This window comes from Staurois parvus, unplaced genomic scaffold (genome assembly GCF_062004578.1).
Source record: "Staurois parvus isolate SC_StPar_1 unplaced genomic scaffold, SC_StPar_1.0 ptg000147l, whole genome shotgun sequence".
NCBI classification, from domain to species: Eukaryota; Metazoa; Chordata; class Amphibia; order Anura; family Ranidae; genus Staurois; species Staurois parvus.
The window spans coordinates 23,124,927-23,145,863 of record NW_028317943.1 but is presented as its reverse complement, the minus strand read 5'-3'; the positions used below and the strand labels follow the sequence as shown (position 1 = coordinate 23,145,863).

At 46.0% G+C, this 20,937-nt stretch overlaps 1 protein-coding gene across 4 annotated transcripts in view; it reads right to left on the bottom strand.

Annotated features, from left to right (window-relative positions):
- VEZT (vezatin, adherens junctions transmembrane protein) overlaps positions 1–10,388 on the bottom strand; it is a 60,289-nt gene extending 49,901 nt beyond the window's left edge. For 3 of the 4 annotated variants that reach the window (XM_089674124.1, XM_089674125.1, XM_089674126.1), the window contains exon 1: positions 10,272–10,388. In XM_089674124.1, the coding sequence (XP_089530250.1) occupies positions 10,272–10,307 (36 nt within the window). In that variant the 5' untranslated portion in view covers positions 10,308–10,388. The remainder of the gene's footprint in view (positions 1–10,271) is intronic. The other variant, XM_089674127.1, reaches the window with a different exon arrangement.
- Positions 10,389–20,937: the final 10,549 nt, after the last annotated feature.

The following is a 20,937-nucleotide window of genomic DNA, read 5'->3' as shown; positions in this document are numbered from 1 at the left end:
AACTGTAATCGACCGCGCACCAATCGAGAGTCCAGGATCCGACTCACCTCATACTCCTCATGACCGTCAACCCGAATGGGACGGGGCCGAGGCAGAGAGGCAGTGAAGCGATTGCAGATCAGAGGTTTCAACAGTGATACATGAAAGGTATTGGAGATCCGCATCCCAGGTGGAAGGGCAAGGGCATAGGCCACCGGATTCACCTTGCGGAGAATGCGAAAAGGACCGACAAAATGGGGAGCTAGTTTGGGTGTGGGCACCCGAAGATTGAGGTTACGAGTAGACAACCACACCCGATCACCGACCTGGTATGAAGGAGCGGGCAACCGTCTGCGATCAGCCTGGAACTTCTGACGCTGAGCCGAGTCCCTCAAAGCCCTCTGGATCTGCCCCCATGAAGAACGCATGGCAGCAAGATGGTTCTCCACAGCCGGAATGTCCTGTGGTGAGAACCTCTCAGGTAATACCGCGGGTTGGTACCCATAGTTGGCCATGAAGGGAGACATCCCGGAGGAGGAGTTGACCGCTGAGTTCCTGGCAAACTCTGCCCAAGGCAGGAGATCGGCCCAATCGTCCTGATGGTCCGAGACATAACACCTAAGGAATTGTTCTAAGGCCTGATTGAAACGCTCCGCAGCCCCATTGGACTGCGGGTGGTAGGCTGAAGAAAAGGAGAGACTAATACCCAACTGGGAGCAGAAGGCGCGCCAGAATCTGGACACGAACTGACTCCCACGGTCCGAGACAATCACCTTGGGCAACCCATGCAGGCGAAAAATCTCCCTGGAAAAGAACGTGGCCAGTTCTTGCGCTGTTGGTAACTTCCTGAGTGGAATACAATGGCACATTTTGGAAAAACGATCGACGACCATGAGAATGACCGTATGACCCCGGCTGCGGGCTCACCACCAGACAATCTATCCCCAGGAGGCGTGGGAGGAGAGGGAGGAATGGGTGGGACAGAAAACGCAGGTGCCAGTCGATTGGAAGGCCTCCGCAGGCGTTCCTTGAGTGAAGGCCTCTCCCTGAGCCTGGTATCAATCAGGATCAGGAAGGAAATTAGTGCTTCCAGCTCCACAGGCAATTCCTTGGCTGCGATCTCGTCCTTCAATGCATCAGAAAGACCCTGAGAAAACGCAGCCACCAGAGCCTCATTGTTCCAACCCACCTCTGCTGCCAGGGTACGAAACTCTATGGCGTACTCGGCAACGGTCCGTGAACCCTGATGCATAGACATGAGCAGCTTGGCAGCCGAGGCGGAGCGAGCCGGTACGTCGAATACCCTACGGAAGGCATCGACAAAACCGGAAAACTCGTGAATCACTGGGTCATTCCTCTCCCATAAGGGATTCGCCCAGGCCAAGGCCTTGTCTGAGAGTAGCGATATTAGGAAACCCACCTTTGACCTCTCAGTCGGAAAAGCGTGGGGTATTAATTCGAAGTAAATCCCCACCTGGTTGAGGAACCCACGACACTGACTCGGCTCACCCCCAAAGCGCTGTGGAAGAGGGGCTGAACCAGTCATACCTCTGGGCGCCGCGGGTGCCGCAGCAGTCGCGGCGGTAGGTGCAACAAGCGGAACAGCAGCGGGAGCGACCACCGGAGTGACAACCAGCCTAATAACACCAGGAGTAAGGTGCGCGGTGCGTGCCAGCAGAGTTTGCAACGCCTGAGCGAACTGATCCAACAGGAGATCCTGTTGATCCAGTCTGGCGACCAACATTGGAAGCAAAGGCGTACCTGCACTGTCAGGATTCATGGCACTTGTGTAATGTCAGGGCAGGGCTGTGGAACGGACAGGTAGGCCTAGTGGCAGGGTAAGGCACTGGCTGACGACAACCACCACCAACAGACCGAAGTCCCTCAGGGCGCGGAGTCTAAGTCCCAGGCTGCCCTTCACCAGGGCCCCTGATGGTGGGGATGGACTTGACGCAGCCAGGAACCAGGTCGCGGCCCCCGAGACACCCCGGCTGCAGTAATGGCCGCCGCCAATGGCGTGTAGCTGGTGAGAATGACAATAGCGTAGTCAGGCAAGCCGAGTCGACAACAACAGGACAAAACAGTACAGAACAGTAGACAGAGAATCACAGGTCACGGGCCGGGTTCAGCAACGGAAGGTCAGATCGAAGGAAAACACAGAGAATGGTCTTAGTCACAAGCCGAGTCAGACTACCAGAAGAGTCACGAGCATATACACAGAGCTGAAGCAAGACAAAGACACAAGTGCAAAGAGCATGTGCGGATCACAGGCTTATATGTACTCAGCCACACCCCTCTGGGGGATGGATCTCAGAGACCTGAAGGCATAAAAGCTTCCCACCATGCTCAGCAGAAATCCAAGATGGATGCCAGCACATGGAGTAACATAACCTCTGGGAAAAGGTAGGATCTTGACACCTGTCAGGAGCTTCGTGCCCCGGGGGATCAGGGTAGAGGTCCATCCCCTTTGGGGGAAGGACAAAGCACACTCCTAAGTGCACTTTTTTGTATGGGGTTTTGCACTTGCATGGTTTTTGTGAACACTTACGGGTTTTCCGTTTTTTCGCACGTTCGCGGACTTAAAAAAAAAAAAAAAAAAACAGTATCAGAGCTGATATTAAGCATTTGCACGAGTATCAGTACTCATGCAAATGCTTTGATAACTGAAACCAGTATCTTTAGGCTTGGGTTCTTTCAGCCGTCAGCAGGATTACCCCGCTGACAGCTGAAATGTAAACAAAAAAAAGCTGGACAAAAAAAAAAAAAAAAAGCGGCAATTACTGGTTGTTAACCAGTTCCCACCCGGCCTATGGCCGAATGGCAGGCAGCAAAAACCCTCACCGTTCCGGGTGGACGCCATATGGCGTCCTTTTGGGCATGCGCAGTTTGCGCGCCTGCAGAGCCACGATCTGTCACTGGCCGTGTACCTCGATGACAGATCTGAATACCGGCCCCGTTGCAAGTACCATGTGACCTGCTGTGACCAATCACAGCAGGTCACATGACAGTTGTATACAATGGATGGCTTCATTCATGCCATCCATTGTATACTAGTGTGTCTAGCTGTGAATGGTCACAGCGATCACATGCACAAGCTGGGCCAATCACAGCCCAGCTGTGTCATGTGATTAGCCGTGGCCAAATCACATTTAAGCATAAAAAATAAAAAACCCTGAATGAATCTATGTCATTCAGGTAAATGCTTGCTTATAGCAAAGTAATTCTTTGCTCCACTTTAAGTAAATGGTAGGATTGTTGTATGTGTCATTTACTTTCAGAACGGGAACCCTTAAACCTCCAAACAAATTGGAAGATCAAAATACATCAATCTCTCCCAACCAGAGTGGTGCCACTATAAGAGAAAAACTCAGCAAAATCAAAAGTGGTGTTTCTATGCTATGGTAGATAAAAACATATCATTGATAGGACGCCACACAAAGATATCCCTTGGCTATATTCTTTAAATATCAATATATCAAAGAGATATCTTTTTGTGGCGTCTTATCTTTGTTATGTGGGAGAATATTACCTACCATAGCATAGAGACACCACTTTTTTTGATTTTGCATTTTTTTCTCTTAAAGTGCCACAACTCTGGTCGGGAGAGATTGATTGGAGATCTCAGGGCCTGATGAAACAGGGGTTCCTGCAAGTCAAAATATATAGATCAATATCAAATGGCTACTATGTATACATTTGTGTAAGACCTTTGTAATATGTTGAAGTTTTAAATGGTTTTAATCTATTTTATTATGCTGTAATAAAGTAAAATTTTTGCTCTAAGTGTGTTTGTGGCTACATTGTGCCACTGGGAGTATATTCAAAGTCTCATTAAATTGGTATTTTTCCTACTTACTTGCTATTTAGTGATGACAGTGGCATGAGTAATTAATACACTGCCTTTACCCATAGTTTTATTATTATACAGGATTTGTATAGTGCCAACAGTTTGCTCAGTGCTTTACAATATAAAAGGAGACAATACAGCAATGATACAGTTCAATACAAGAGGGTTAGGAGGGTCCTGCTCCTTGAAGCTTACAATCTAAGAGCGAGGGGCTGGTGGTACAAATGGTAACAACTGTGGGGGATGAACTGATAGAAGAAATAGAAGATTCGGTTATCAGCTGAAGGCAGGATAGGCTTCCCTGAAGAGATAGGTTTTCAGAGATCGCCTAAAAGTAGGTAGAGTAGGCAATAGTCGGATAGATTGGGGTAGAGAGTTCCAAAGGATGGGGGAGGCTCTGGAGAAGTCCTGGCGACGAGCATGGGAGGAGGAGACAAGGGAGCTAGAGAGCAGGAGGTCATGGGAGGAGCAGAAAGGACGGTTTGGGAGATATTTGGAGACAAGATTGGTGATGTAATTTGGGGCAGAGTTATAAATGGATTTATATGTCATTGTTAGTGTTTTGAATTTTATCCGTTGGGCAATGGGAAGCCAGTGGAGGGATTGGCAGAGAGGGATGGCAGATATGGAACAGTTGGTAAGGTGGATGAGTCTGGCAGCAGCATTCATGATAGACTGAAGAGGGGATAGCCTGCGATGAGGTAGGCCAATGAGGAGGGAGTTACAATAGTCAAGGCGAGGGATAACCAGGGAGTGAATAAGTCTTAGTGGTTTCCGTGGTTAAGAACGGGCGTATCTTGGAGATGTTGGTGAGGTGAGGTGAGGTGAAGTCTACATGATTTGGACAGCGATTGGATTTGGGGCTGAAAGGACAGATGGGATTACACCTAGTACCCTGACATGAGGGGAGGGACTGATGGTTGTATTATTGATCTTGATGGAGAAGTCAGGGGAGGGGGCACGGGCTGGAAGGAATAGTATGACCTTCATTTTAGAATGATTTAGTTTGAGGAAGTGGAGTGACATCCATGCCGATATGTCACTTAGTAGGTTAGTAATGCGAGAGGAGACTGAAGGGGTGAGGTTAGGAGTAGAAACATAGATTTGTGTGTCATCAGCATAGAGATGGTACCTAAAGCCGTGGTAGCTTATGAAGTGACCAAGGGAGGAGTTGTAGATGGAGAAGAGAAGGGGTCCAAGGACAGAGCCTTGAGGGACCCCTACAGAAAGAGGAGAGGAGGAGACAGAGTTATAGGTAACACTGAAGGAGCGCTGCGATAGGTAGGAGGAGAACCAGGAGAGAGCAGAGTCTCGGAGGCCAAAAAAGTGGAGTTTTTTTGAGGAGGAGGGGATGGTCAACAGTATCAAAAGCTGCAGAGAGGTCAAGTAGTAAGAGTACGGAGTAGCGGCCATTGGTTTTAGCAGTTAGTAGATCATTAGTGAGTTTTAGTAAGGCAGTTTCAGTGGAGTGTAGAGAGCGAAAGCCAGACTGTAAAGGGTCAAGAAGGTTGTTGTCGGTGAGGTGGGAGCTCAGGCGATTGTAGACTAAGCGTTCTAGGATTTTAGAGGTAAATTGCAGCATGGAGATGGGTCTTAAGTTGTTCAGATTGGTGGGGTCCAGCGAGGACTTTTTAAGTATGGGAGTGATCTGTACATGCTTTAGAGGGGAAGGGAAAGCGCCAGTAGAGAGGGAGAGATTAAAGATGTGAGTGAGGGAGCATAGGTTTTATTTAAACTCTCCTACATAATTTGTACCAATGTATTTGCAGCCATTTGTTCCCCCCCTTCACACAACACACAGGAACAGAGCTGAGGCTGTCAATCAGCTGGAGCTCCCTCCCGTCACCATTTTTCTCTTGGTGTCAGAAAAACTTCTCAGAAGTGACTCTTGCTGAAATAAGATCAGTGAGAAGAGTTCTGAGAGCTGATTGGAGTGAAGGGACACACCCCCCTCCACAGAGCTGAGACAGTCAATCAAAGGCTGTGCCCTCCCCGTCACCATTTTTCTCTTTGTGTCAGGAAAACTCAGTAGTGACTCATGCAGATAGAGAAATGAGGCAGCAGAGAGAAATGACACTTAGTGCTTAGAAGAAAGGCAAGCAAGCACTATAGAAATATGTGCTTTGTTCAGATTTCATGTCTGAGGTTTACAATCACTAAGTATACTGATAAAGTAAGTAAACAGGGCTTGCTCTAAAGCAGGGGTATTGAATTAAAATTCAAGGAGGTCCAGTCACTAAAATTTTTTTCTGGCCGAGGTTTGAATACAGTGTGCTTTTCAGTGTGCCCCCTTACATTAGGTGTCCCCATCAGAGTGCAACTTTACATCAGCTGTCCCCATCAGAGTGCCCCTTTACATCAGGTATCCCCATCACAGACCAGACACGATTTCTCCTGCGCTCTAGGACCCAGGCGGGTGGCAAATGGATGGAACCAGAACTGGAAAAAGCAACCACCAGTGCATAAAAGGTTGTGCAGCTCCAAACAAGGCTGGGGAAGCCCGACCAACACTGCAAAGCGAAACAAAAACGAGAAGCGCACCAACCTTGCGCATTACCTCAGTAACCAAAATCTATTTATTATTCTTAGTAAGCACTGTGGATGAATTGCCCATTTTTTATTATTATTTTTATTATTATAATTATTTTTAGATATCTTATATACTATATTCTAAATATTAATTATTGATTGTTTATATAACCATTAGTTTTTCTCTCTCTTATATGTATCTCACCATCAGTATTTTTATTGTCAGAAATTTAAGCATTTAAATCTACATAAATCTATATTTTTTTTTTTTTATCGGTTTCCTGATGGCTTGACAACTAGATATTTTACTTTGTTGACACCTTGGCCCCTCCTCCCAGCCTGAGACTGCCCAACCCAGAGGGGAGGGCCAAATTTCAGTCCTTGGGCATAAATGGGAGTGAACACTCTCAGTCCAGTCAGCTCTGATGAAGAAGGTATGGCCTTCGAAACGCGTCAGCTGTACTGAATGTCTACCCCCATGATGGGATTCGCGCTGGCTCCTTATCTTTGAAGTTCCTTTGAGGACTTACATGCCTGATTTTATTCGCTGTTTGTGAGTACCTTTTTCTAATTAATAAATTTTGCTTACGGAGGTAATGCGCAAGGTTGGTGAGCTCCTTGTTTTTGTTTCACTTTGCAATCCCCATCACATTGCCACCTTACATCAGGTATTCCCGTCAGAGTGCCCCCTTACACTCAAAGTACCCCTTTACATCATATTCTCCATCAGAGTGCCCCTTTCAACAGTATGTGCCCATTAGTGCCTCAACATAAAATGTGCCCATCAGAGTGCCCCTTACCAATAAATGTGCCCATCAGAGTGCCCCTTAATATAAATAAATGTGCTCATCAGAGTGCCCCTTATAAATAAATGTGCTCATCAGAGTGCCCCTTACCAATAAATGTGCCCATCAGAGTGCCCCTTACCATAAAATAAGGGGCACTCTGATGAGCACATTTATTTATATTAAGGTGCACTCTGATGAGCACATTTATTTATATTAAGGGGCACTCTGATGAGCACATTTATTTATATTAAGGGGCACTCTGATGAGCACATTTATTTATATTAAGGGGCACTCTGATGAGCACATTTATTTATATTAAGGGGCACTCTGATGAGCACATTTATTTATATTAAGGGGCACTCTGATGAGCACATTTATTTATATTAAGGGGCACTCTGATGGATACATTTTATGTTAAAAGGCACTCTGATGGGCACATTCTATGTTGTGCCCATCGTAGTGCCCCTTAACATAAAATGTGCCCATCAGAGAGCTCCTGTAAGACTACACCCTACCTTGAGGGCAGACAGGAGCTGTGTCGGGATCCTTGCAGAAGGATGCATGTGTACAGGCAGGGAGCTGGAGCCGGACAGGGCCGTCTTTAATATTGATTGGACCCTGGGTAGCGGTTTTCTTGGCCCCCCTCTCCCCCACATTACAATTCTCTCCACCTGCTCTGAGACATACAATAAATAGCTGCCAGACTCAAAATCAGTTTACTGCAGCAGATCAGGCAGAGATTGTGATTGGCTGCCAGAGGTTACAGCACACATTATGGCTCACTAGTTGCTAGGGGTTTCAGCACATTTCTGCTTGTCAATGGTTGCTAGAGGTTATTGCACATCTTTACCACTCACTGATTGGTTACTGTTCATCATTATCACTTACTTATTGGCTACTGGAGGTTAACGTGACACTTTCTCTATGGAGGGGCCCTGGACTGGAGATTGCAGTCTCTCTATGGAGGGGTCCCTGGACTAAAGGTAACAATCTCTCTATGGAGGGGCCTCCAGAATGGAGGAGGCAATCTCTCTATGGAGGGGCCTCCAGAATGGAGGAGGCAATCTCTCTATGGAGGGGCCTCCAGAATGGAGGAGGCAATCTCTCTATGGAGGGGCCTCCAGAATGGAGGAGGCAATCTCTCTATGGAGGGGCCTCCAGAATGGAGGAGGCAATCTCTCTATGGAGGGGCCTCCAGAATGGAGGAGGCAATCTCTCTATGGAGGGGCCTCCAGAATGGAGGAGGCAATCTCTCTAAGGAGGGGCCTCCAGAATGGAGGAGGCAATCTCTCTAAGGAGGGGCCTCCAGAATGGAGGAGGCAATCTCTCTAAGGAGGGGCCTCCAGAATGGAGGAGGCAATCTCTCTATGGAGGCTCTCCAGAATGGAGGAGGCAATCTCTCTATGGAGGCTCTCCAGAATGGAGGAGGCAATCTCTCTATGGAGGCTCTCCAGAATGGAGGAGGCAATCTCTCTATGGAGGCTCTCCACTCTGAAAGACTGCTATCTCCAGTCAAGGGGCCCCTCAGTAGGGAGACTGCTACCTCCAGTTCAGGGGCTTGTTTTTATAGGGTGACATTACAATGGAAGCCACTGGGATTGTAAATCAGCAGTTAAGTGATATTAGTGCAGGAACACTTGCCCCCTCCCGCATTGTGGGTGTTAAGGTCCCACCCTTGTGTGCTCTGCATGTGATCTCACCTGAGCTACGTTGAGTGCGGTCTGGCTCGCCCCTGCTCCTCCTCCACAGCAGGCGGGTGCCAGTCAGACCTGTCAGTGTGGCACAGGGCAGCATGGATGCTTTCCATGTGGTGAAAGGGACGGACTTGTCACAGTGTGGCAGGTGCTAGTCAGACCTATCAGTGAGGCACAGGATGGCCATGGAGCTGGAGAGTCAGTAAAAATGGCGGGGCGCACATGTGATGTCATGTTGCTGTGATGAATGCCCTGCTCAGTGGCAGATCTGTCATGGCGGGCTGGTGGTCCAGGTGGCAGCGCTGCTAGGGCCATTTGCGGACCATGATCAGCCATTTAGTGATCGCTGCTCTAAATGATAAGTTCAGCTTTTGCACAACAGTAATAAATGCACACTCTTTTGCAGGTGAGAAAATGTGCATTTATTATATGTATCTGAAGGAGCCTGTAAAATATTGCACCAGCGATCAGCAGGTCGCTGGTGAAACGCAAGTCTCCTGCAGACCTGTCAGTATATCTGCTTGCCTTTACGGGATCTACGGCCAAGCAGATATACTGACACGAAGATTCAATGAACGAACATGGCACTCCATGTAAGATGTGAGACTAGCAGGTGAAAAAAAACGGCAGATCGTTCGTCCCATATTCTCATCGCGTGTACTGGGCATTAATCTAAAGAAAATTGGGCACAAAATTGTATAGTGTATGGCCAGCCTTAGTAACTCAGCCTCATTATGGGAGTAATTTACTAAAACTGGTGCAGCTTGGCATAGTAACCAATCAGCTTCTAGCTTCAGCTTGTTCAGTTAAGCTTTGGGAATGAAAGCTAGAAGCTGATTGGTCGTCATGCTCAGCTGCTCCAATCTTAGTGAATCCCCCTCATTACTGTGTGTACCAGAAATATACTTCTAGATTGTAAGCTCGAAAGAGCAGGGCCCTCGATCCCCTCATGTTTTGCATTGTATTGGTATTGTTCTGTCACATGTTCTGTCCCCCTTTGTAATGTACAGCGCTGAGTGAACTATTGGCGCTTTATAAATACTGTATAATAATAATAATAATAATATACAGGAAAATAAATGCCATGGAGGCTTTTTAGGTTCAGCAAGCACAGAGTGACCTGACACATACATAGGAATTAAACCAGGACTGTAGTCATATTATACACCCAGATGGGCACTGTCATACACAGACTGAGGAGCCCGATCTGCACTGACAGCTACTAAAGAATGAATCGGTTAGAGGATCCCATGGAAGCCGTATGACAGCAGAGCAGCACAGACACAACATCCAGGGATCAGCACAGGACGGGGAGACCAATGACACCAGCAGCCTGCCACTGTAACAGGAGGTCAGCGGGTGGCCCAGGGAGTGCCAGGCACATAGCATGCTCACAAGGGAACTAAGCGGAGGAAGCCAGCTATTGTCACCAACCTCAAACACCACTTCTTCATCAAACTCCGCAGTCATTGCTGTCCGCCATGCCACCCTCAGCGGCACTCTGGGAAATAGAGTCTGCAGCCGGTGACGTCACCGGCAGTGCTGCTGAATGTGACTGGAAGACAGGACTACATCTCCCAGAGATCTCCGCGTCCGCGGTGTCCAGGCCGAGAACAGCGGGAGAGGGATCTGTGATGAGGGTAGTGCTGGGATCAGGAGAGGAGTACACGGATGTGTGTACTGAGCACAAATGATGGACCTATGGAAATAATAGCAGGATCAATGTAGATGGCAGCTCTTCCTGGTGTTGAAGCCTCAGTTTAGAAAAAATACAAAATCAGCACAAGGGACTGTACTGACAGACAAGGTGTAGTGTCCCTTGTGCTACTTTCTCCTGGTTTAGTGATCATCTTCTCTCACCCCCCAACTGCCTGCTGTAATCTGGGGATTAAAGGAGCTGAGACAGGCAAGAGTGCCCAACTATGTCCATCCTTTCCACCCACCTCCTCCATTCATAGTAGTTGTACTACAGCTTCTATGAATGAAAAGCGCTCTTATGAATGGAGGATGGGTGGATGAATGAAAAGGCTACCTCCTCCTTTCAAAGTAGCCATACTACAGTTTCTATAAATGAAAAGAGCTCTGTGAATGGAAGATGGGAGGCAATGAAATGTCTACCTCCTCCATTCATAGTAGCTGTACTACAGTTTGTATAAATGAAAAGCGCTCTGAATGGAGGATGAATTAAATGTCTACCTCCTCCATTCATAAAAGCTATGCTACAGCTTCTATGAATGAAAAGAGCTCTATGAATAGAGGACAGACAGATGAATGAAAAGTCTACCTCCTCCATTCATAGTACCTATACTACAGTTTCTATAAATGAAAAGAGCTCTATGAATGGAGGATGGGAGGATGAAAGAAATGTCTACTTCCTTCATTCAGAGTAGCTGTACTACAGTTACAAACAGATGAATGAAAAGTCAACCTGTTTAATTCGGGTACCCGCTTCCCCACCCCCCTTCGCTCCCCAAAGGTCCGCAGTCTCTGGTCATCTCCTGTACTGTGTCCGCACTCTCTGGTCATCTCCTGTACCGTGTCCGCAGTCTCTGGTCGTCTCCTGTACCGTGTCCGCAGTCTCTGGTCGTCTCCTGTACCGTGTCCGCAGTCTCTGGTCGTCTCCTGTACCGTGTCCGCAGTCTCTGGTCATCTCCTGTACCGTGTCCGCAGTCTCTGGTCATCTCCTGTACCGTGTCCGCAGTCTCTGGTCATCTCCTGTACCGTGTCCGCAGTCTCTGGTCATCTCCTGTACCGTGTCCGCAGTCTCTGGTCATCTCCTGTACCGTGTCCGCAGTCTCTGGTCATCTCCTGTACCGTGTCCGCAGTCCCTGGTCATCTCCTGTACCGTGTCCGCAGTCCCTGGTCATCTCCAGTACCGTGTCCGCAGTCTCTGGTCATCTCCAGTACCGTGTCCGCAGTCCCTGGTCATCTCCAGTACCGTGTCCGCAGTCCCTGGTCATCTCCTGTACCGTGTCCGCAGTCCCTGGTCATCTCCTGTACCGTGTCCGCAGTCTCTGGTCATCTCCTGTACCGTGTCCGCAGTCTCTGGTCATCTCCTGTACCGTGTCCGCAGTCTCTGGTCATCTCCTGTACCGTGTCCGCAGTCTCTGGTCATCTCCTGTACCGTGTCCGCAGTCTCTGGTCATCTCCTGTACCGTGTCCGCAGTCTCTGGTCATCTCCTGTACCGTGTCCGCAGTCTCTGGTCATCTCCTGTACCGTGTCCGCAGTCCCTGGTCATCTCCTGTACCGTGTCCGCAGTCCCTGGTCATCTCCTGTACCGTGTCCGCAGTCCCTGGTCATCTCCAGTACCGTGTCCGCAGTCCCTGGTCATCTCCAGTACCGTGTCCGCAGTCCCTGGTCATCTCCAGTACCGTGTCCGCAGTCCCTGGTCATCTCCTGTACCGTGTCCGCAGTCCCTGGTCATCTCCTGTACCGTGTCCGCAGTCCCTGGTCATCTCCTGTACCGTGTCCGCAGTCCCTGGTCATCTCCTGTACCGTGTCCGCAGTCTCTGGTCATCTCCTGTACCGTGTCCGCAGTCTCTGGTCATCTCCTGTACCGTGTCCGCAGTCTCTGGTCATCTCCTGTACCGTGTCCGCAGTCTCTGGTCATCTCCTGTACCGTGTCCGCAGTCTCTGGTCATCTCCTGTACCGTGTCCGCAGTCTCTGGTCATCTCCTGTACCGTGTCCGCAGTCTCTGGTCATCTCCTGTACCGTGTCCGCAGTCTCTGGTCATCTCCTGTACCGTGTCCGCAGTCTCTGGTCATCTCCTGTACCGTGTCCGCGGTCTCTGGTCATCTCCTGTACTATGTTTGCAGTACATTGGTTTAGAATATTTTTTTCTTGTTTTCCTCCTCTAAAACCTAGGTGCGTCTTATGGTCAGGTGCGTCTTATGGAGCGAAAAATAGGGTAACTGCTGACCCCACCCAATGACAGAGGGGAATATTCAGGTGAAAGGTCACACTCATTGGCCAGCTGTTTTCCCACCAAAAAATTGAGCTGGCTGAAGACCTGCTTGAGGTAAATCTTCCTATAACACAAAGCAACCAGCAAAGCAGCCCCAGAGAGACATGTACTTAAAGTAGTAAGTCTAAAGCTACAACATGTTTTACCTTAATGCATTCCCTGCATTAAAGTGTTACAAAACCCAGGACCCTGCATTCACTATATCTGGTCTCCCACAGTACACAGAGCATGGAAATGCAATTATTTTAGTGAATATAAACTGCTAAATACCTTTTCTCCTCAGCAGTATATAGCAGTCTTGTGACTTCTAGCAGAGTTCAGCACAGCACTGGTTAAAGCTTGTAGAAGGAGTTTTCTTTCTGCTCTAGGAGGATGCAGAACCGCTGATCAGTGTTATTCTGAAAGCAGTGGGAGCCGCTGTCAGAATGTCCTAGTCGGTGGGGATTCCTCCATCCACATCACATTTTTTTTTTTGTTCAGCCCACTGATTAACCACTTGCCAACTGCGCTATAGCCGAACAGCGCGGTTGTCCAGTTCAGGGAGGGCGTCATATGACATCCTCCCAGAACGTGCCCTCCTGCGCGCACCCAGCAATCTCCATGATTGCCGTGCCTACGGACACAGCTGATCATATGATGTTGTAAAAGGCCAATTACAGCAGCCTTTTACCATGTGATCAGCTGTGTCCAATGACACAGCAGATCACTGGTAAATGCAGTTGCCAGTTATCAAGGGCACTTTCCTCTCGCTGTCACAGTATGAGGAAAGTACTGCTAATAACCGGTTATTGTCAGAGGACGGATCGGCAGTAGTAATCAGTGCCCAGCAGTGCCTCCCACCAGTGCCGCCCAGCTGTGCCCATCAGTGCCACCCACCTATGCCCATCAGTGCCACCCACCAGTGTCCATCAGTGCCACCCACCAGTGCCCAGCAGTGCTGCCAGTCACTGCCCAGCAGTGCCAGCAGTCAGTGCCACCCATCAGTGCCGCCTATCAGTGCCCATCAGTGCAGCTTCATCAACGCACATCAGTGAAGGAGAAAAATTACCTGTTTGCAAAATTTTATAATAGAAACAAAGAAAAACTTCTTTTTTTTCAAATTTTTTTCTATTTCTTGTTTATAGCTCAAAAAATAAAACATCCAGTGGCGATTACATACCACCAAAAGAAAGCTTTATTTGTGTGAAAAAAATGATAAAAAAATTCATATGGGTACAGTGTTGTATGACCGCACAATTGTCATTCAAAATGTGAGAGCGCTGAAAGCTGAAAATTGGCCTGGGCAGGAAGGGGGTATAAGTGCCTGGTAGGCAAGTGGTTAAACTTAAACATACCTCCCAAAACTTGACTGGAATACTCCCAGGACATTGCTAGGATGTTGCTAAGTGAGGCCTATTCATTACTGCTCACCCCCACCATCGCAAGAGCTTTTTCTCTGATTCAAACTCCCTCACATGCTCTTTCTCTTCCCTGATGCAGTAACTCTGAGCTCAGCTTTCGACAGCTCACTCCTGTGATGGAGGAGGTGAGCAGTAATAACTAGGCCTCACTTAGCAATGCCCTGGGGATATTCCAACATACCTCCCAACTTTTTGAGATGGGAACAAGAGACACCTATTAGCAAATGTATGTAGGCATAGGACACCCCCCCGATACTCCCTATGAAAGGAGAGATATACAAAAAAAGGTTAGTTAAACCCACAAGTGCTTTTTTTTTTTTACCACTACTATTATTTATACAGGTTTTTGAATATTACAAATGCAGCAATTTAGAAACTGTATGAAAAGTTTAGCACTGGGCAGTGGCATCCCGAGGCAGGTGCGGGGGGTGACACCTACCACACGGGGTGACACCAGACCCGCTCCACAAAAAAGTAAGTTGTAAACCAAGCTGACGATCCCCGCAGGATGGATCCAATCTATCCTGCGGGGATCATCGGCTTTCTTTACAACTTACCTTTTCGTGGAGCGGTTTCGGTGTCACCCCATATAGGTTGCATGCCGACGATCCCCGCAGGATGGATCGGATCTGCGGATTGGGAAGCATAATGGATCGGACTCCGATCCATTATGCTCAGTCCGCAGATCCGAACCATCCTGCGGGGATCGTCGGCATGCAACCTATATGGGGTGACATCGTGGTATTTTGTGCAAGAATTTGATCATATTTCGACCAAGCAGATTGCAAGATGGAAACAGAAATGTGATTGATAAATTATATAGTATCTTCCAAGTTTCTATTGATTGAAATCCACTTTCCTGTGTGTGTCATATTAATTAAATTAATTGTTGACTATGGTTTGATTATTCATATCAGGAGATTGGTTGGGAAAAAAATCAATAATTTATCAAAGAGTGCATGGCCACCATTAGTTTTTCTCTGCTGATGGATATATGGTGCTGGCTGCCTGTTCTGCATTCCTTTATCTAATTCCTGGGTACTTTTAGCTTAGCTTCCACTTAAGATGGAGAATAGAAGCAGGAGAACTGTACCTATGTACCCCCTACCTCTGTGGGGGGGAGGGGCACAGTATACCTGGACAGCCATATACCGGTATTGTAATGGGAGTAACAAGAAAGATGTTGGTTGGGAAGAAATCTATTTGTCCAAGACTTCTTGTTTATATAAATCTGGTAAGGTGCATGGATTGAGAGGTGGTGGATCACTAGATTGTTTCCCATAGCGGTGGTCACTTATTGGGAAGATAAGGAGCACAGTGTGGCACTAACAATTGGTTAATAGTATTACACTATACACAAATATTTTTTGGAGGGCACGGCTATCATTGAAGAGGAATATAAGAGGAAGAGTGCACGGATTGAAAAGATTTGCGAACAAGACATACCCAGAGGGTAAGGGTATGAATTGCATATATCACAGGTTGACACTTGGTGGTATCTGTGACATAGTTTTGAGCACTTTGTGTGAGCATTATTTATTATATTTATTATAGTTGATTTTATGTAAAAAGGTAATACACTATATGTTAATTTTTCAAATTTGTTTGAGGATTGAAGATGAAGAGGAGGATACTTTTCAGAGTTTTTGAAGATTGAACATCCAAGGAGCTAGGAGGGGAAGAAAGATCACTTATGGGTGTGAATTGAGGACATTTATTGTTTGGACGCTGAGAAGGAACTGTATATAAGAAGCAGGAGTAGCCTGATATTTTTTTACAAAGGGTAGGTAGCTGGATGTTCTTTGCGTGAGAGAACACCTTGGGCTTTGGGGATCCCCTAATCTTCTAAAATCTGCTATCAGACTTTATATACCATGATCTCCATTCATTTCAATTAATGGCCCTTCTGTTGGTATGTTAAGTTTGCAGGCTCTACCATTGAAGCAAACTAAGACCGTTGCTCTGTAGAATTCTGGACAGAAGCTTCATGGAGCCAAGCAGGCCACTCAGTGAAGGACTTGAAGATGTATGACTGCAGGAAAGTAAGTTCCATCACTATGCTCTGGAACAAACCTGTCCAAGTTCAGTGTTAAGTAAATATTTCAACAAATATTCATATGAAACTTCGTATGAAAATTCTCAGTACATTCGATGACCTTATGAATGTCGTTTAAACATGCCTTAAAATTTAATTTTACATTATATTTTAGAATTAATGAATTTTTCTGAATAAAAAACACATACACTATTAGAAATTCATTCATTCTAATATATTTTTCAATATTGCTTCTTTACTGTCAACCTGGTGCCAGGGTTGGGCATGTGGTTGACTGGGTTGATAAATTACTGGGAGGGGTTGGGCTTGTCTTGGTCCATGTTGGAACCAATGACATAATACATGGAAGGTGGAGGCTCCTTAAGAATCAATTTAAAGAACTAGGCTACAAGTTGAAGGGATGGACCTCCAAGGTGATATTCTCTGAAATATTACCTGTGCCATGCACAACTCAGGAAAGACAGGGGGAGATTAGAGAACTGAATGCATGGCTAAAGACCTGGTGTAAGAGGGAAGGTGTGGGTTTCTAGAGCACTGGACTGACATTTCTTTGGGGTGCAACCTATATGCTAGAGATGTTTTGCACCTAAATGGAAGGGGGTATGCTGTGCTGAGGGAGAGATTTATGGGATGGCTGTAGGAGTATTTAAACTAGGATTGATGGGAGAGGGAGAATTAGATTATAACCAGGCAGACAGATCAGACGGGTCAGTCCTTATTGGTGGGTGGAATGGGGAAAGATGGGAGGAGGGCTATGGCAGGTGATAAAAAGGTCCCCATGTTATAAACAACGATTGGAATTGGTACCATTTGTATGAAAATAAATTATATGCTAAATAAGTGTGCACAAGGTGTCAATTAATTAAAGTGTTTGTTCATCAATGCCAGAAGTCTGCCAAGTAAAATAGGTGATATGGAAGCTATGGTGCATGAACAGAACTATGATTTAACTGGTATTGCTGAATCTTGGCATCATTCTTCACATGACTGGGCAATTAATATTCCTGGCTATGTTCTCTTTCAGAGAGACAGGGTCAAAAGGAAAGGTTGTGGTGTCTGTCTCTATGTGGGAAGTGATCTCAAAGTGAGTGTGAAAGAGGACCTAGTTGATGGAGAGTGTGATCAGGCTGAAGCATTATGGGTGGAACTGAACATGGGGGGAGCATACTACAAGGGTAATCGCTGGAGTTTGTTATAGGGCACCCAGTGTTAATGAGGAGGTGGAGACTCAGCTCCGTGCACAGAATAAAAGGGTTGCAAGGGCTGGGACACTGATAATAATGGGGGATTTTCACTATCCGGAAACTGGCTGGAGTAATGGCGCAGCAGGAACAGTTAAAGGGTAAAAATTTATAAACCTACTACAAGACAATTTTATGGTACAGTTCATAGAGGTCCCAACTAGGAATAATGCTCTGCTGGGCTTGGTAACCTCAAATCATGCAGAGCTTATACTGTAACTAATGTCCATATAAAAGAACATCTGGGTAGCAGTGACCATAAGATGATTTCATTTATTGTTAGCTGTAAACAAAAAGCACATACAGGAAAATAAAAACCTTCAACTTTAAGAGAACTAATTTTCCAAGGCTGAGGGCTGCTTTCTAAGACTAACACTGGGAGGGAATATTGGCATTGATGAACACAGAACAGAATTGGGAATTCTTCAAAGACTGAGTGTGAACACACTGCAAAATATATTCCCATGGGCAACAAGTTTAAAAGGCTAAAAATGAAACCTATGTGGCTTGCGGCCAAAGTTAAAAAAGCTATAGATAATAAGAGCTTTTATAGAATATAAAAATGAGGAATGCTGACATTGTTTAAACATTACAAAGAATATAACAGAATATGTAAAAAGGAAATCAAGGCATCAGAAATTGAAAATGAACGACAGATTGCAAAAGATAGCCGGACAAAACAAAAAAATTCTTCAAATATATTAATAGTAAAAAGATCCGGTCCGAGCATGTAGGCCCTTTACAAAATAATCTAGAGTGGGTGACTGGGGACAAAGAGAAGGCAAATTTATTAAATACCTTCTTCAGCTCTGTGTATACAAAGGAGCATGGAGGAGCTCTTGTCAATAAAGGGTATGGTATTGACACAGCCCAAGAATGATCCACATTGGCTCACAACTGACATGATTCAGAAATATTTAGACAGTATAAAGGTGAATAAAGCACCTGGACTGGATGGCATATACCCACGGGTCCTTAAAGAATTGAGCTCTGTCATTTCAAAGCCATTGTTTCTCATTTTTAGGGACTCTTTAATGACTGGCATAGTACCACTGGATTGGCGTAAGGCCAATGTGGTGCCAATATTTAAAAAGGGATCAAAATATTTACCAAGTAATTATAGACCTGTTAGTGTAACTTCTATAGTTAGGAAGATAATGGAGAGTTTAATGAAAGACCACATAGATGAGTTCTTGCTTGAAAAAAATATTTTAGGCGACAGACAGCATGGATTCATGAAAAACAGAAGTTGTCAAACAAATCTGATTTCTTTTTATGAGGTGAGCAAACCCTTGCACAGAGGGGTGGTGGTGGACGTGGTATATTTGGATTTTTCGAAAACGTTTGACACAGTTCCCCGCAAACGGCTAATGTGTAAGGTAAAGTCTACAGACTTGGAAAAATCCATATGTAAATCATAGAAAACTGGCTAAAAGATCGTATTCAGAGAGTAGTGGGTAATGCTTCAGACTGAATGGTCTAGGGTTGTCAGTGGTGTACCCCAAGGTTCAGTGTTGGGACTCTTACTTTTTAATATATTTATAAGTGATATAGGGTCTGAGATTAAAAATCCCATTTCAGTCTTTGTTCTGTCCTCCTTATGTGTGAAGGTACATAGCTTGACAGACAGCTAAACCTTTCTCGGCAATGAGTTGACAAAGAAGCAACGTCCAACTTTGTCTTTATTGCAAAGATATAAGAGGTGAAACTGAGGAACAGAAAATAAGGCGCCTAGTAACACTGTCTGCCATGTGACAAAGCATATTATACATTACAGTAAGGCAATGCACATATAAACGCATGTAAGACATGTAGGTTACATAAAACACAGATGCATAAGATATAGACATGTGTGTAGACGTACCGACGATGCTATTGTGAACCTGAATGTGAGGGCTGGATCCTACCAGCATACCACAGGAATGGAGTCTGTGATGAGGAAATGGCTGCTATGAGCAGGGCTGATGATGTAATCAGAGTTCATAGGCTACAAGCTATGGAAGCTGAAATGGGTCAAACTTCTACTGTGAAAAGATGCAGTGTATACAAACAGCCACTAGATGGAGCAGTTACACAATGAACAGAGAATTACAAACTGATAAGGCATACTAATAATGCCTAATTAACAAAGAACAAATTGCTAAAGGCATGACACTCCCCGTCTGGTATCTAAAGGATACCACATTAAATCACCCCTGGAGAGAGCAACAAAACCAGTTCAGTAACGGGTCTGAGGAAGAGTTTGGGCTCCTGTTGTCTGCAGACCTTGACCTCCACTTTTCTGACTTTCCCATCTTCACTTGGGAACACCTTGGTTATCAGTCCCAAAGGCCAGTCATTTCTTCTTGACTGAGAGTCTTTGACAAGAACAACATTACCAACCTCCATATTGGGTTTGCTGGTTTGCCATTTATTCCGGACTTGTAGAGTAGAGATGTATTGTTTTCTCCATTTATCCCAGAAGGTATCTGCTAGAGTCTGCACTCGTCTCCACTGACACTTGTACAAGTCTTTAGCACTAAATTCTCCAGGAGGAGCCGATGCTGTACCGACTTTTTGGGTGAGAAGAGTGGAAGGGGTGAGCAAGAAGGGATCTTCTGGATCACTGGATATTGAAGTCAAAGGTCTGGCGTTCATGATCGCCACTACTTCGGCCATGAAGGTTGAGAGGGTTTCATGGGTGAGCCTCGAAGTTCCCAGCTGTAGAAAAACAGAATCAAGGATCCGGCGAGCTATGCCAATCATACGCTCCCAAGAGCCTCCCATGTGAGACGCATGTGGGGGGTTGAATGTCCATTTACAGTCTTGGGCGGCAAGATATCTACATGGTCACTGTCAATGTTTGAGGGGATATGCAGTTCTTTGCAGGCCCCAACGAAGTTGGTACCTCTATCAGAGCGGATTAGTTTAACTGGGCCTCTGATGGAGATGAAACGTCTGAGAGCATTTATAAAGCTGGATGTGTCTAAAGACTCGATAACTTCTATATGCACAGCCCTGATACTCATGCATGTAAATATAACTGCCCAGCGTTTGCTGTTTGCCTGGCCTCCTCTAGTGTGCCGTGTGGTGACAGACCAGGGACCAAACACGTCAAGACCAACATTAGTAAAGGGAGGTTCTATACTGAGTCGGTCCGCAGGGAGGTTAGCCATCTTCTGTGACTGAAACATACCACGTAGTTTTTTGCAAGTGACACATTTGAAAATAAGACAACTCACAAGTCTTTTCGCTCCCACTACCCAAAATCCAGCTGTACGTAAAGCTCCTTCAGTGAACAAACGTCCCTGATGTTTAGTCTTCTCATGGTAGTGTTGCACAAGTAAAGATGCAATGTGATTGCTTGGAAGTATTATGGGATTACATTCTTTACTCTCGAACTTTGCATTTGAAATACGTCCCCCAACTCTCAACAGTCCATTAGCATCTATGAAGGG